Source organism: Pelodiscus sinensis, chromosome 30 (genome assembly GCF_049634645.1).
Source record: "Pelodiscus sinensis isolate JC-2024 chromosome 30, ASM4963464v1, whole genome shotgun sequence".
In the NCBI taxonomy this organism is placed as follows: domain Eukaryota; kingdom Metazoa; phylum Chordata; order Testudines; family Trionychidae; genus Pelodiscus; species Pelodiscus sinensis.
The window spans coordinates 3,536,025-3,551,421 of NC_134740.1; the positions used below are offsets into that span (position 1 = coordinate 3,536,025).

Consider the following 15,397-nt stretch of genomic DNA (forward strand, 5'->3'; position numbering starts at 1 on the left):
TGGGACCTATGTATCAACCCATCCTTCCATTCATGTCATCTACTCATGTATCCACCCATCCTTCCTTCCACGGAATATCCCTATGTAGCTTCCTATCTCTCCATGGTATAGATGTACTCACACACATGGAATCTGCATGTTAGCATCCCTTGCATTGGAGTATCTTGGCATCTCCCAACTCCCAGCATTAGATTTTTTCCCTCTTGGGAAACCCACAGACTTCACCCAGTGACAGCACAACAAGGAGACTTGGGAGTGAGCGCACACTAGTTCCATTTATTCACTGGTCATCACTGATGGCACAGAGATTATTTACAGGATGCTCTACCAGAAAATGCTAGCAGTGGGGCTACAAGGAACAGCGTTCTTTACCGGGGACATTGTTGATGTTGCATTGTTTGGTGTACGGTGGCTTCAGGGATTCATGGATGACCATGCAAGTATATTTCACTCCTCTATTCCAGCTGGCCTTGTCAACTGTCATCTTGCTATAGAGGAAGTAGGTTGAGTCGCTGTCTCTTTCCTTCATGGGCGAGGTGGTGATAGATTTGTTGCTGTCGCTGGACTGGTGATTCTCCATCCACTTCACTGAGATGTCCTCGGGGTAGAAGCCCTTCACGAGGCAGGTGAGGCTGACAGTAACTCCATTGTTGCTCAGCTCCTCAGGGTGGGGGCGCAGGAGGTAGACACTTGGAGGGGAGCTCTTTCCTTGGGAGAGTAGGAATGGAGGACACAGATGAGCCATGCACACCACTGGGCTGGGCCCACATGGGAAGATGGACAGGGCCTGTGTTTCTTTTGGGGGAGGATGTAGGAACATGCCCTCTGTCCTCCAGGTCAGTGGGGAGGGCTGGAAGTGGGGACATCCTTAGGTGTGGAATGGGAGGTAGGATAGTATCATCCCACATGGAGATGGAGAGGGACCCAGAGACAGGATCCCAGGTGGTTGAGGGGCTGGGACTCCCCCTGACAGACCATCCCTCCCTGCTGGGGGCTGTAATAGGGGTCTCTCTCTTAGGGACCATGCCCTCCTCCTACCTTGGTACTTGGAGATGGATTTGATAATGGGTGAGGGCAGTTCTGAGTGATTCACTTTGCAGGTGAATTTCTCTCCGGACTTCCAGTCTGTGGCAGGGATGGTCAGGTTTCCGTTGGCGGTGAAGGTGCGATTGGTCTCCTCAATCGGGGTGAGGTTCAAGACCTCAATGGTCCCGGACTTCTCCCTGGTCCATTCCATTGTCAGTTTATCATTGTTAGGCAGGTTGATGACCTGGCAGGTGAGCATGGGGCTTTGGCCCACATAGATTTCAGAAGGTTCTGGGGCCGCCACGAAGACAAGGATGTTGCTGCTACATTGAGTTACATCTGGAAACAGGAGAGCCCATATCAAACGTTAGGCCTGGCATCCTCTGCCCAAGGCCACCCTAGTCTCCCCTCACCTCCCTCAAACCCAGCCCGGTGTCACCTTCCCACTCTTCCCAGGCATCCCAGCTCCATGCACTTACGGGCTTTGCCCTCCACTGTATTGCCCTGGTGGGACACCATGCAGGTGTACATCTTGTTCTCCATCCACTCTTCCTGTGAGATGTTGGCATTGCTCTGGGTGCTGAAGGTGTGACTACCGGCATCCTTCTTGGCAGGGCCTGTGACACCATGAAGCAGCCCAGACACACCATCCACCAGCCACTCCACCGTCAGGGGCATGGGGTAGAAGCCGGAGATGAGACAGAGCAGACAGATGGTGCTTGGCTTGGTGGTGCAGGAGGAGTGGTAGACTTGCACTGTGGGTTGGACGCTGGCAGGTTCTGGGAGGAGAGTGGCAGGTGTTAATTGTTTTACAGGCCCCTGCTGGTCTCTCCACCCCCCTTTCCTTGTATCTTGGTCCTCCCCATCTGGCATTCTGCTCCCGACTGCATGGTGCCCACTTCGAAGACCTCTGCCCCACCTTCCAGTACCGTTGCTTCTCTTTGCAGGGTCTCTCTTTTCATCCCTCACCCTTTCTCTGCATGACTGCCTCCCCCTTCCCCAGATCCAACACCACCTCCCTAACCCCAGACATTCTTTCTTCTCCAGGGTGTCTCTCTCTTTCCCTCCATACACGCTCCCACCCTCTCTCCTTACAACCATCATTGCATTACAACCTCCCTCTCCCCTCTCGCAGCCGCGCTGCCCCTACTTGGGATTTCCTTGGTGATGCTGGAGCTGGTGGGTTCGTGCTTGATGTTGCAGCGATAGGTGTTGGATTCCCAGCTGCTGGCCGGGATGGTGGCTTGGCTGCTGAGTGAGTAGAGGTCGCCAGAAGTGTGCTTCATGGAGGGGTAGGTCTTCAGACCCGTGGAGCCGATGCTGGGGCTCCACTCCACAGAGACTGGCTCAGGGAAATAGCCATTGACCAGGCAGCCGAAGGTGACGTGGGTGGTGGTGGCTTCAGCGGAGCAGGAGGTGAGGGGAAAGACGGACGGGGCTTTGGGACTAACTGCAAAAAGAGAACGAGAAAGACCATGAGATGTGGCCCAAACTGAGCCTGCACCATGATCCATTTTATTTTGTTCCTAGGATGAGCCTAAAGAATTTGCAGAAAGGTACAGAAAGGATCAGAGGGAAAAGGAGGCAGAGAGAGACTGAGGAAGAGACATGGTGGCAGCAGATCAATGCAGAGTTGAGCAGAGAACCCAGGCATCTGTTGTCTCAACCTCTAGTCTTTCAACCAAACGATGCCCAGTGCAGATGTCACAGTGTGCCCTAGAAAGCATTAATTTCACCAAATGGAGGGTTATATGATGGGGGCTAATTTGGCTATGACAAATCTGGAAAGAGATCTTGGAGTTATCATGGATAGTTCTCTGAAAATGTCCACACAGTGTGCTGTGGCGGTAAAAAAGGCAAATAAAATATTAGGAATTATTAAGAAAACGATAAAAAATAAGACAGGGAATATCTTACTGCCCCTATATAAAACTATGGTACACCCATATCTTGAATACTGTGTACAGATGTGGTCTCCTCACCTCAAAAAAAGATATTTTGGCCTTGGAAAGGGTTCAGAAAAGGGCAACTAAAATAATCAGGGGTTTGGAACAGGTCCCATATGAGGAGAGGCTAAAGCGACTGGAACTTTTCAGTTTGGAAAAGAGGAGACTGAGGGGGGATATGATAGAGGTCTATAAAATCATGATTAGTGTGGAGAGGCTGAATAAAGAAAGGTTATTAATTAGTTCCCATAATATAAGGACTAGAGGACACCAGATGAAATTAATGGGTAGCTGGTTTAACACTAAGAAGCGAAAGTTCTTCTTCACACAGCGTATAGTCAACCTATGGAACTCCTTGCCAGAGGAGGCTGTGAAGGCTAGGACTATAATAGAGTTTAAAGAGAAGCTATATAAATTCATGGAGGTTAAGTCCATAAAAGGCTATTAGCCAGGGGGTAGGAATGGTGTCCCTGGCCTGTTTGTCAGAGGCTGGAAATGGATGGCAAGAGACAAATCGCTTGATCATTGTCTTTGGTCCACTCTCTCTGGGGCACCTGGTGTTAGCCACTGTCGGCAGACAGGATACTGGGCTAGATGGACCTTTGGTCTGACCCAGTACGGCCGTTCTTATGTTCTTATGTACCAGTAACTGGAGGTGGGATTTTTCTGAGGAACCAAAGTGAATTTAGTACTTATGTGGTGGAGAAATTCCTCTTGGGGAAATCTCAACTTCTGCAGCTAGAAACAATCCAAGATTTTGACTGCAGATGTATAATTTCCAGAGATTACAGGGCTCTCCAAAGTGGTGTTGTGTCATTAACTTTTGGTTTCTTAAGGATCTGTATGAAGATGCGTTCACGTTATATTTGCAGTTCTAGCTGGGCAGGGATATGGAATACCATACTCTCATTTGGTTCCTAAATTCACTGCTAGGACTCTTCGCCCCCTACTGGCTCGTTATCAAGTCTGTTGCTCACTGCGTTCATAAGTGTCCTGGGAAGTCCCTGGATCCTTCATAGGAACAGCTGGGACTTTCCAAGTCAACTCGGCCACGTGGTGTCTTTGGCTGAGAGTGAGGCTTAATATTATCTGTAGGCGAGGAGTTCAAATGAAGTGCTGTAGATTACAGAGGAAGTATGAAATGCCATAGCGAATGGTCAGGGTTCAATACTTTCCCACGCTCCAGTTCAATATTTGACGTGTTGTGGTTGGATTTCAACCAGTTTTGAACCTTTCACCCATTGAGATTCCTACCGGGTGAGTGAGACTCTGGGCTCCTAACCCAAGGGGCCAATTTGCCAAAATACTTGATAGTTCTCATGCCAGGATGCTTGATACTTGAGTGGTGATGTGGAACCCTAGTGGGCGTAGGGCCATGGGGAAGTGGTTACGGGTAGCACTGGGTTATGGTTAAGGGCAGAATTGTTCTTTAGTACTTGTCACACAATGGTCTAGAAATCGAAGGTCAGGGACCTATCACGCTATGTCCTTTAAAAAGAAATATCAAGGAGAAGTCAACGCATCTCGAGACCATGGCGGCCTGAGACTTCTATAACCAGGATTCGGGGGTAAGGTTAGGGACGTTGTGGTTAGGGGGTTGGGTTCAAAGAGATGGTCAAAGATGAGGGTGAGAATTAGGGACTAGTGGATGGAGAGCCAGGATTAAGGATGAGATTAGGATCGTAGGGAAATGGTGATGACTCGGGTGTGGGAGTCAAGAAGTTGGTTAATCTTTTGGAGGCTGGACGTTGGGTCGAGGCTCATGGTTAAGGACTTGGGGGTATAAAGAGCTGGGTTTAAGGGTTGGGTTAGAGTGAGAATTCTTGGATTTGGTTAACAAACTCAATCTTGGACAGGCTATCATACCTCCTAACTCATGGGCTGACTAACCTGCTTCCCCATTCACAGAATTGCTCATATTCCCACTGATTTGGATGAAGATTTTGCTGGCCACTTTCCTAACATGTCTGGGAGGAATTGGGTGTCCAACCTGCAGACACCTTGGAGCACAGTTACCAGCGTCGCCATCTCCAGCCGGAGATGTCAGCGCTGCTCTTCTCTGGAAAGGGCGAGCCACATGTCTCCAGTGAGGGCACCACAAACAAGGAGCCAGCTCCATTCACAGACTAAATTACTGACCAGAACACTGAGCTGTCACCAGGACTGGGATGTGGCTCTGCAGAGAACTCCCTGTGCTCGTCTCTCGGCATGGAGAATGAGCGCAGAGCTGGTGGCTGAAGGCAGGGACGGCACAGAGAGACGCGCTTCTGCACTGGGTGAGTTCAGGGTGTTTCCTCTGACAAGGGACACTCTGAGCCCGTGTTTAGAAAGTTTTGAGTTGCAAACTTTTTTAAAAATTGGACTAAAGAGACGAGACAATTAAATCCCTGTAGGAAAAAACAAGTTCAGTCGGGCAATTCGGTCATAGGAGAAGTAACTCAGGGGATGTTCCCAGAGCCCCAAATCAGACTGGGCTGTCCCCGCTCTGGAACACCTCTCATCTCAGCCTCCGGATACCCCAGCCCGGGCTCTCCAATACATCGGCAGCGCCCCACGTTCCTCATCTGCACCTGCCTGGTATCCAGACCACGGGCTTGCCAGCCCTGACTCCCAGCCCACAGCGTCTACCTAGCCCTGGGCTGCTCAAGATTTGCCGGTGCTCCTCACTCCCAACCTGCAGTCCCCCAGCCCGTCCTTGGACTCCCTCTAAACCTGCTGGCTCTACTCACTCCTGTCCCTCAGCCTCTGATAGTTCTGGAATCCAGTCCTGAGCTCCCCAGCCCTGCTGGTGCACTCCAATCAAAGATGAGGGTCACAATTAGGGGGTAGGGGTTCGTGCCCCTCACTCCTGACCGGCATCCCCACCGAGCCGTACAACCGCGGCCCTGCAGGTGCCCATCACTCCCAACCCACAGTTCCTGCCTCGCCAGCACTGGCCCCCCAGCCCTGCCAGTGCCCCGACACCTGACCTGCAGCCCCACACAGCCCAGCCCTACACTCAGAGTCTTGCCAGTGCTCCTCACTCCCAACCCAGAGCTTGCTGCTCCCCAGCCCTGCTACTGCCCCTCAGTCTCGACCTGCAGCCCCTGCTAGCCCAGCCGTGACCCACCAGAGCAGCCTGTGCCCTTCACTCCTGACCCACAGCCCCAGCAGACCTCACCATACAACCCCAGTGCTGCCAGTGCCCCTCACTCCTGACCCACAGCCCCAGCAGACCTCACCATACAACCCCAGTGCTGCCAGTGCCCCTCACTCCTGACCCACAGTTCCTGCTAGTCCAGCCCTGGGCTCCCCCAGCCCTGCCGCTGCCCCTCAGTTTTGACCTGCAGCCCCTGCTAGCCCAGCCGTGACCCACCAGAGCAGCCTGTGCCCTTCACTCCTGACCCACAGCCCCAGCAGACCTCACCATACAACCCCAGTGCTGCCAGTGCCCCTCACTCCTGACCCACAATTCCTGCTAGTGCAGCCCTGGGCCCCCCTGCACTGCCCATGTCTCCCACTCCTGATCCACAGCTCATGCTAATTGCTCAGCCCTGGGATCATGACCCACAGTCCCTGCCAGCACAGCTACATTCCTCCCGCTGCGTTTGTGCCCCTCACTCCCATCCCACAGCCCCCCAGCATTGCCTTGGGTTCCCTGCACCTCTACCAGTGTCCCTCACCCCCAATCTGCATCCCCTGCTAGCTCAGTTCTGGGATCCCCCCAGATCACTGTTGGTGCCCCGACGCCAGAGGTCTTGGGCCCTGGAGTCCTTTCACCCCTTGTTTCCCAGCCGATGGGGGGGTGAGGATTCAGCTCTGTCCCCCTATTTCTGCCTTGGGGGACACAGCCTGCCCTGGGTTACTCCTCTCGGGCTCCCACCACACCCAGGCCGTGCATGCGGAGCCATGCGCTGCACCCTGCCCCACTGCTGTGTCTGCACAGGGGGACGTGCCCCACTGCTCTTCAGAGCTCAGGGGAGACCTCAGCCCACCTGGCTCCCAACCCCACCTCTTTCTCAACCACTAGCCAACACTGCCCTCCCAGGGCTGGGGAGAGAATAGAGGAGTCCTGGTTCCTCTCTCCAGCACACACAGCTTCCCTAAGGGTGCTCGCTGCCGGGCACTCTTGGCCGGGGGTTCTGTCCGGGAGCCCAGGCTGCCATGCCATTCGTTTCCCCTGACTACTGACCCACAGCTCCCCCCATCCCAGCCCTAAACCCTGAATCCCGCCAGTGCTCTTCACTCCTCACCTATAGCCTATGCCTGCCCAGCCCTGGGCTCCCCCACTCTGCAGGCTCCACGGACTCCCGACCAGCAGCTCCAGCGAGCCCAGCCCTACAACCTCAGCCCTGCTGGTGCTCCTCATCCCAGACTCGCAGCCCCTGCCGCCAAGTCCTGAGTCCTGCCAGTGCTCCTCACTCCCAACCCAGAGGTCACTATTCCCCAGCTCTGCTGATCCCCCTCACTCCCAACCTGCAGCCCCAGCTACCCCAGCCCTGGGCTTCCCAAATCCTGCTTGTCCCCCTCAGCCCCAACCTGCAGCCCCTGCCAGCCTAGTCCTGATCCCCATCCCAGCCTGTGCCCCTTGCTCCCAACCCGTAGTCCCAGCCAGCCTAATCCTACAACCCCAGCCCTGCCGCTGTCCCTCACTCCTGACTATGCCTGACCAGCCCTCAGCTCCTCCCGCCCTGCTGCTCCCCCTCAGTCCCAACCTGCAGCCTTGCTAGCCCAACCCCACTGCCCAGCACCGCCAGAGCCTCCCATTCCTGACCCACGGTTCCTGCCTGCCCAGCCCTACACCCCGAGTCCTGCCGGTGCCCCTCACTCCCGACCAACACCTCCTGCCAACACAGTTCTGCCCACCCCTGCCCTGCTAGTGCCTCTCACTCCCAACCCACCGCCTCTGGTAGCCCAGCCCTGGCCCCCCTGCCCTGCCAGTGACCCTGACTCCTGACTTGCAGCCCCACACAGCCCAGCCCTACAGCCCGAATCCTGCCAGTGCTCCTCACTCCCAACCTAGAGCTCGCTGCTCCACAGCTCTGCTGGTGCCCCTCATTACCAACCTGCAGCCCCAGCGAGCTCAGCCCTAGCCCCCCAGAGCAGTCTGTGCCCCTCGCTCCCAATCTATAGCCCCAGACAGCCTAGAGCTACACCCCGAATCCTACCAGTGCCCCTCACTCCTGACCTACAGCCCCTGCCTGCCCTGGGCTCCTACAGCCCTGCTGGTGCCCTCACTCCCGTCCTGCAGCTCCTGCCAGCTCAGCCCTGGGTTCCCCCTGCATTTCAAATGTCTCCCATTCTTTATATACAGCCCCTGCTAATTGCTGAGCCCTGGGATCATGACCCGCAATCCCTGCTAGCACAGCTAGGATCCTCCAGCTGCTTTTGTTGCCTCTCACTCCCTTCCTGAAGCCCGCCAGCCCTGCCTTGGGCTCCCTGCAGCTCCGCTAGTGCCCCTCCAACGCAAGCTGTGACCACTGCTAGCTCAGTTCTGGGATCCCCCCAGATCTTTGCTGGTGCCCCCACTCCAGAGCTCTTGGGTTCCTGCAGCCCTTTCACCCCTGGTTTCCCAGCTGCTGGGTGCAGAGTGAGGGACACAGCTCTGTCCCCACATCTCTGCCTCGGGGGGGCACAGCCTGCCATGGGTTTCCCATCCCGAGCTCCCGAGCATACCCAGCCCATGTATGGGGGTCCAAGCGCTGCACCCAGCCCCGCTACTGCGTCTGAACTAGGGGATGTGTCCCACTGCTCTTTAGAGGTCAGGGGAGACCTCAATCTGCCTGGCTCCCAGTCCCACCTCTTCCTCAACCACTAGATCCCACTCCCCTCCCAAGTCTAGGCTCCTCTCTAAAGCACTAACTCATTTATTGAAGTAGGATATTAGAGTCATAGAATACTAGCACTGGAAGGGACCTCGAGAGGTCATCGATTCCAGTCCCCTGCCCTCATGACAGGACCCAATACTGTCTAGACCATCCCTGACAGACATTTATCTAACCTACTCTTAAATATCTCCATAGATGGAGATTCACAACCTCCCTGGTCAATTTATTCCAGGGTTTAAGCACCCTGAAAGCTAGGAACTTTTTCCTAATGTCCAACCTAAACCTCCCTTGTTGCCGTTTATGCTCATTGCTTCTTGTTCTATCTTCAGAGGGCAGGAAGAGCAAGTTTTCTCCCTCCTCCTTGTGACACCCTTTTAGATACCTGAAAACCACTAACATGTCCTCTCTCAATCTTCTCTTTTCCAAACTAAACAAGCCCAACTCTTTCTGTCTTCCTTCATAGCTCATATTCTCTAGACCTTTCATCATTCTTGTTGCTCCAACTGAGGCCTAATTAGCGCAGAGGAGAGCGGAAGAATGGCTTCTCCTGTCTTGCTCGCAACACACCTGTTAATGCCTCCCTGTACTCACGTGAGAAGCCAAGAGTTCACTGACCAAATGACCAGCCATGGTGGGTCGCGGCCGGGCACTCTGGGCCAGGGGTTCAGTCTGCGAGCCCAGCGCTGCTCCGTATCTGTCGTGCCATTCGTCTGAGGGATCTGTGCCTGTGAGACTGTCCCTCTCTTCCCCCCAAATGAGAGTCAAGACGATTGTCAACTGAGAACATTGGAGGATGCCCAGTGGGGGCTCTCAGGGCTAGCTGGTTAGAAAGCGTGAAATTCCCCCCCGGTGGGCGAGGGCCAGGGGGAAACCTGGGGTGAAAAAATAACCGAGGTGCGGCTTTCACTAGCATCAACTTCCCCTTTTTAGCCACATTGTTTGTTCATTTGTTGACTGGTTCCCACTAGACAGATTCTCATGAAATCTGCAGAGCTCAGAGATATTTGAGCTTCCCAGGGTGGGGGAGGGGTGGGAATCAAAGGTTTGAAAGAGATCTCAGGAGTCATCAAATCCAACCCGCTGCCCAAAGCAGAACCAACCCTAACACAATCACCCAGCCAGAGCTTGGTCAAGGCAGGAGTTCAACACCTCTTGGGATGGAGATTCTATCCCACCCTTGGGAACACATCCCACTGCTACCCCACCCTCCGAGCCAGAGAGATCCTATACATAGCTGTGCACAGGGATTGTGTCTCCCTCTGGCTAACTTTTCTTCTAACCTCTGCTGGTGGATTGCCTGCATTATACCAAGGTTTCACGTCTTTGCTCCTGCAAAGACGGTAAGCAGCAGCTGGGAGGTTTCTCAGCACTATGACGGGTGGTGGAACATCTCCTGCAACTTGGCATGTTTATGCATCATCCATTTCTGGCCCTTAAGGAAAGAAGAAAGGATCCCTTGGATAGGATGCACGCTCCTGCCTTAAGGCCCCAACATCTGGCCAAGACCAAGCCATTAGGAAGAGACCCCAAAGCTGGCTTTAAAAACTCCAGTCCTGGAGACACCACTGCCATCTGGCAACATGGACGGCAACCCGCAGAATCACTTTGGAATTTCCCCAGGAGCTGTTAGTGTCTCAGAGCATAGAGAAGGGCTCAGATACGGAAGGGGGGTGGGTTGGAAGATCCAGCTTCACAGGCAAATACGTTGCTTTATTCCCTCCATCCCCTGATGTCAGAATCCCAATTCTTGTGGGTTTTGGTTACTTCTTCATGATAGAAACTTAGACTCGCAGGCCAATTGGACAATTTGAGAAACAAAGGCAGAGAGACGGGGCCAGCCTAAAGACCCAGATGTCCCCATTGCTCAGCCAGTGAGTTAACCACTAGGCCATACAGCCATCAGGCCATGGAAGGAGGAGGACGGATGGTTGATTGGTAGCATGGTTTTCCGATTTTTACTCTTTTGATGGGTTCCTTTTTATTCTCATTGTTTCTCTTCTATCAGTGGGACACAGCACTCCCTCCGTCTTCCCCCTGGTGTCCCGATGCAGCAACACAGGCAACAATCCCACAGGCATGAACTTGGCCTGCCTGGTGACTGACTATTTACCATCGCCAGTGAATATCCAGTGGAATTCCGGCACAGTGACCAAGGGGGTCCGAGATTTTCCAGAGATGCTGTCTGCGAACGGGCTTTACACCCAGACCAGCTTGCTCACCATCCCTGATGGGACCCAGAAGAGCGACAGCTACCGGTGTGATGTCACACATGCAGGGTTCAGACAGCCAGTGTCCAAGACGTTCCCGCAGAAATGTAAGACAGACAACTCCCCATGAACCCCTGGCCAAAGAAAACAATATGGAGAAATGCACCCCAGGCACACCCCCATATTCCACTATAGAGGGGAGGGATTTCCAGTCCAGCCTAATGGATTTAGGCACCTAATTCCAGTGGGATGTTGGTGTCCAACCTCGGGAAAATTTCAGGCACGGGCCTAGGCAGAAATGGCTCCTAATCCCCATGCTACTGCTTGTGTATGTGGGAAAATGTTGGTTCTCTGTCTCACCTCATAGCACTAACTCTGACCCTAATCCTAGTTCAAACTGCTTGTAATCTGATTGGCTGATACACCTGCTAGGAATATAAACCAATGACCAAACTCCCCTTCATTGCAAAACCCAGCTTTGATCACACACAAGAGATCAAACAAAACCAACACAAGTCAGAGCACGGGTTCCCAGCCTCCAGAGTACAGCGAGCTGGCTGGGGTGGACACCCTCCACACCTGGATGATTCCTAGGTCTTCTGCCTGGTCCTCATGTAGAGAGTTCCCCCTCGGATGCTTTCCTTAACAAGGAGCAAGAAAGCTTCCCTTCCCTTGACTGCAGCAGACAGGCCCATGAAACGGGTGGGGGGGAGGGAACTTATTTAGAAAAAAAAAAGTTCAAACAAACACTGCTCCAGTTCCAACTTTGTCCCTGCTGTTCACCAGAAGACATTGGAATCTCCTGATTGAAGAACAACTCCCTGGTCCTGAAATCACGTTACAATAATGGCCCTGTGTCAGGAAGTGGCACCTCGGGTAGACCCCTATGTTGCACTAAGGGTGAGATTTTTCAGTCTCATCTCAAAGATGTGGGTGCCTGATTCCCATGGGAATTTGCAATTAAGAATCCTTCAGTTGTGATTAAAATCCTCAGGAACCTTGGGAATTCGCATGCACACAGCTGGTTTGAAATCTCTGCTAATCCTCATGATTCCCTTCATGTATGGGGAGATCTTCAGCTCACTGCCTTATCTATCTTGCAGAGAATGACCATTAACTGTGTTTTCCCGTCTTATTGCTCTCAGCGTGTGGTCCGATGCTGCTGCCCCAGGTTCGCCTCTCGGTCTCCTCCTGTGAGGACGGCACCAAGGAGAGCTATCTGGAATTGGTTTGCCTTCTCCTGAGCTTCCAAGAGATATTTCAATCCCATCTCAAAGATGGGGTCAGGAAGGAATTTTCCTCCAGGGTAGATTGGCAGAGGCCCTGGAGGTTTTTCGCCTTCCTTTGTAGCATGGGGTACAGATCACAGCTGGAGGATTCTTTACATCTTGGGGTCTTCAAAATATTTGAGGGCTTCAATATCTGAGATATAGGTGAGAGGATTATTCTAGAAGGGGGTGGGTGAGATTCTGTGGCTTGCATTGTGCGGGGGGTCAGATTAGATGATCATAATGGTCCCTTCTGACCTTAAAGTCTATGAGTCTATGAGTATGTAGGTGCCTGATTTCCATGGGAAGTTGTGATTCAGAATCTTCAGGAACCTAGGGCAGAGGTCCCCAACGTGGTGCCTGCGGGCACCAGGGCACCCGCCAGAGCATTTATGTGTGCCCGCCGAGTGACCAGGTCCGGCCCAACCCATTCTTGCACACCAGGCCCTCAGCACGTGGGCACGCAGTGCACACCTGGAAGCCCCAAAAGGTTGGGGACTACTGACCTAGGGTAATCTCATGCACACAGCTGGGCTGAAATGGAATCTAATCCTCATGATGCCCCTCATGTATGGGGCCGGATTTTCAGCTCACTGCCTAAGGGTTTGTCTACACTACCCTCCTAGTCCGAACTACCTAGTTCGTGCCCCATGTAGCCGCGCTGCACGGGGTTCGAACCAGCGGGGTTTTAAAAATGGCGGCTCCCCGCTTATGCAAATGAAGCCCGGGAAATTCAAATCCTGGGCTTCATTTGCAAGTGCGGTATGCCTACATTACCCTCCTAGTTCGAACTAGCGGGCTAGTGTAGACATACCCTTATTTACCTTGCAGAGAGTGCCACGCCAGGTTCACCTCCTGGCCCCCTTCTGTGAAGACGACTCCCAGGAAAGCCAGCTGGAGTTGGTTTGCCTTCTCCTGATCTTCTAACCCGGCAATGCCAAGGTGAAATGACTGGTAAATGGAAAGCCCTCCATGCAAAAGACCAGCAAATACTTGGGTGAGGGGATACAGAAGTGTAGGGTGGGGAGTGGGTGTGCAGAGTTCTTGAGAATCTAGCCCTGCATAAGCTTTGGTTGGGTTTCACCTAGTCCCTAGGGCAGGGGTGTCCAAACTTTTTTCCAGATTTGAAGAAGTGAACATGCGTGAGGGCCGTCCCCGCACTCTCAGCCCCAAGGCGGAGGGCCCTCAGGGTCGGAGGCGGGCGGAGAGCGCAGGGAACGCCGGCCTCACGGCGGCCCGGGGGCAGGGTGAACCCGCAGCCGAGCGGGGCTGCGGACGTGCCCTACAGGGCAGGCTCTAGGACAGCGGAGGCCATGGGCGGCGGCGGCTGGAAGCGGCGCGCTGGGCGCGCCAGTTCAAAAGAGCGCCGGGGAGTCAGGAGAGGGGGAGGAAGTGGGGGCCGTATTAAATTGGAACACGGGCCACAATTGGCCCGCGGGCCGGACTTTGGACATGCCTGCCCTAGGGTGATGGGAGACGTGGAAATATGGAAGGAAGATGGATACTGTAGACGGCTGGAAACGGAAAGGGATGAGAGGAATGGATGCTGTAGATGTGGTAGAAGGGGTCTAAAGATGGATAGATAATGAGACGGCTCTGGACGAAGCTTGTTGGTCCAGCTTTGAACCAGAGGTTGGACTAGACCCACTGAGATCTCTCCTGAACCTCATTTCTGAGCTGCACTAGCTATTTCTTTTCATTACCTCACGGAGGTCAATTGAATAACATCTTACGGTACCTTAGCCGCAGTATTTTAGGGGATGGGCACCTGATAGAACAAACCCAGAAGCCTCTTCTCCTGGGCTTTCCATGCATTTAAGGTTGTGGCTGGATGGGATCAGCATTGGGGCATCCTTAAATGTTTGGAAAAAAAAGAATTGTTTGTGCTAAATTGCTCATTTTTTATGGAGCATTGATGTCGCTCAATGGGCTGTTCTCCAAGGCCAGGGAGGGGTTCAGGGTCATAATCTGCCTTCTCACATTATTGATACTGGTCTCTTTGCTTTTCTCAGCCTGCCCCAAAAGCTCCCTTGAGCCAGCCATCTATTTGGCCAAACCCTCCTACGAAGACGTTTTTAAGAATTCTGGTCACATGACTTGTCTAGTTTTGGCTTACAACTTAGCCACCACCACAATCACCTGGGAGGTGGACAGATAGGTCAGCTCTGCAGGGAGGATAGACCCCCCACAAGATGAATATCAACGGGACCACCAGCCTGGTCAGTTCCCACCCAGTGTCACGGGCACAGTGAGGACAAGGCAACAGATTTACCAGCAAAGTGAGCACGCTCTGTTCTGGAGAACTTACCCAGGAGATAACCATGGTCAGTAAAGGTGAGGAGCCTCAGCATCTCAAAGGGAAAGACAAACTCTAGTCATTGTCAATTGGTGGTCATCTCTGTAATGGTAAAACCCACCTGAGGGTGAGGAGCCTACTGATGCTCCGGAAGGAGATTGAGAGGGTGTCTATGCTTTGGGAAGTGGCCTGGACTTGATGCCCTCCTAAGGTCTCTTCCAGTTCTATGATTCTATGATTCTTAATTTGGATGTGCACCCAAGCCTTATTCTTGCCTTTCCCCTCCTCCTTTCCTTGTAGACATGGATAAGAAGGAGCCTTCCATCACCATCTCAAAAGCCTTCCATAAAAACCTCCCAGGGACCAAAGAGTCTTTGACTTTCATCTGCGAAGCTAGCAGCTTTTATCCCAAAGACACCAGCATCTCCTGGTTGAAGGACAATTCCCCGGAACTTGCGACACTTGTGGCACTTCCCTTACAGCAAGCAGCAGTGGAGACAGAAGCAAGTCCCACTGTTGCAGCTCTGCTGGGAGAAAGCGCCTTAGCATCCCCTTTGGAGTCCGGTTAATCCACTCCATTAGCCCGTCGGTTTGAGGATGGTATACTGAGGTTTGTAACTTACGTATCCCCAGTATTGCACACACCTGTCGGAGTAATTGGGACATATAATTGGTCCCTTGGTCCGTGAGGAGCTCTCGGGGAAGCCCTACCCGAGAGAAGATTTTTACAAGCTCCGATGCAATGTTTCGGGCGTAGGTGTTTCTCAGGGTTTTGGCTTCGGGGAATCGGGTGGCATAGTCCATTAAAACCAGAATGTAGTGGAACCCAGCTTCACTTTTCGGCAGT

The 15,397-nt window shown here is 53.2% G+C and overlaps 1 pseudogene and 1 gene segment (V, D, J or C); one reads left to right on the plus strand and one right to left on the minus strand.

Annotated features, from left to right (window-relative positions):
- Nucleotides 1–268: 268 nt before the first annotated feature.
- Nucleotides 269–9,543, minus strand: LOC102457298 (immunoglobulin heavy constant epsilon-like). The segment is given in 5 exon segments: nucleotides 269–708; nucleotides 1,039–1,365; nucleotides 1,506–1,805; nucleotides 2,177–2,476; nucleotides 9,371–9,543. Coding segments are annotated over 4 exon segments (1,122 nt in total).
- On the plus strand, nucleotides 5,188–15,119 carry LOC102457049 (immunoglobulin heavy constant gamma 2-like; annotated as a pseudogene).
- Nucleotides 15,120–15,397: the final 278 nt, after the last annotated feature.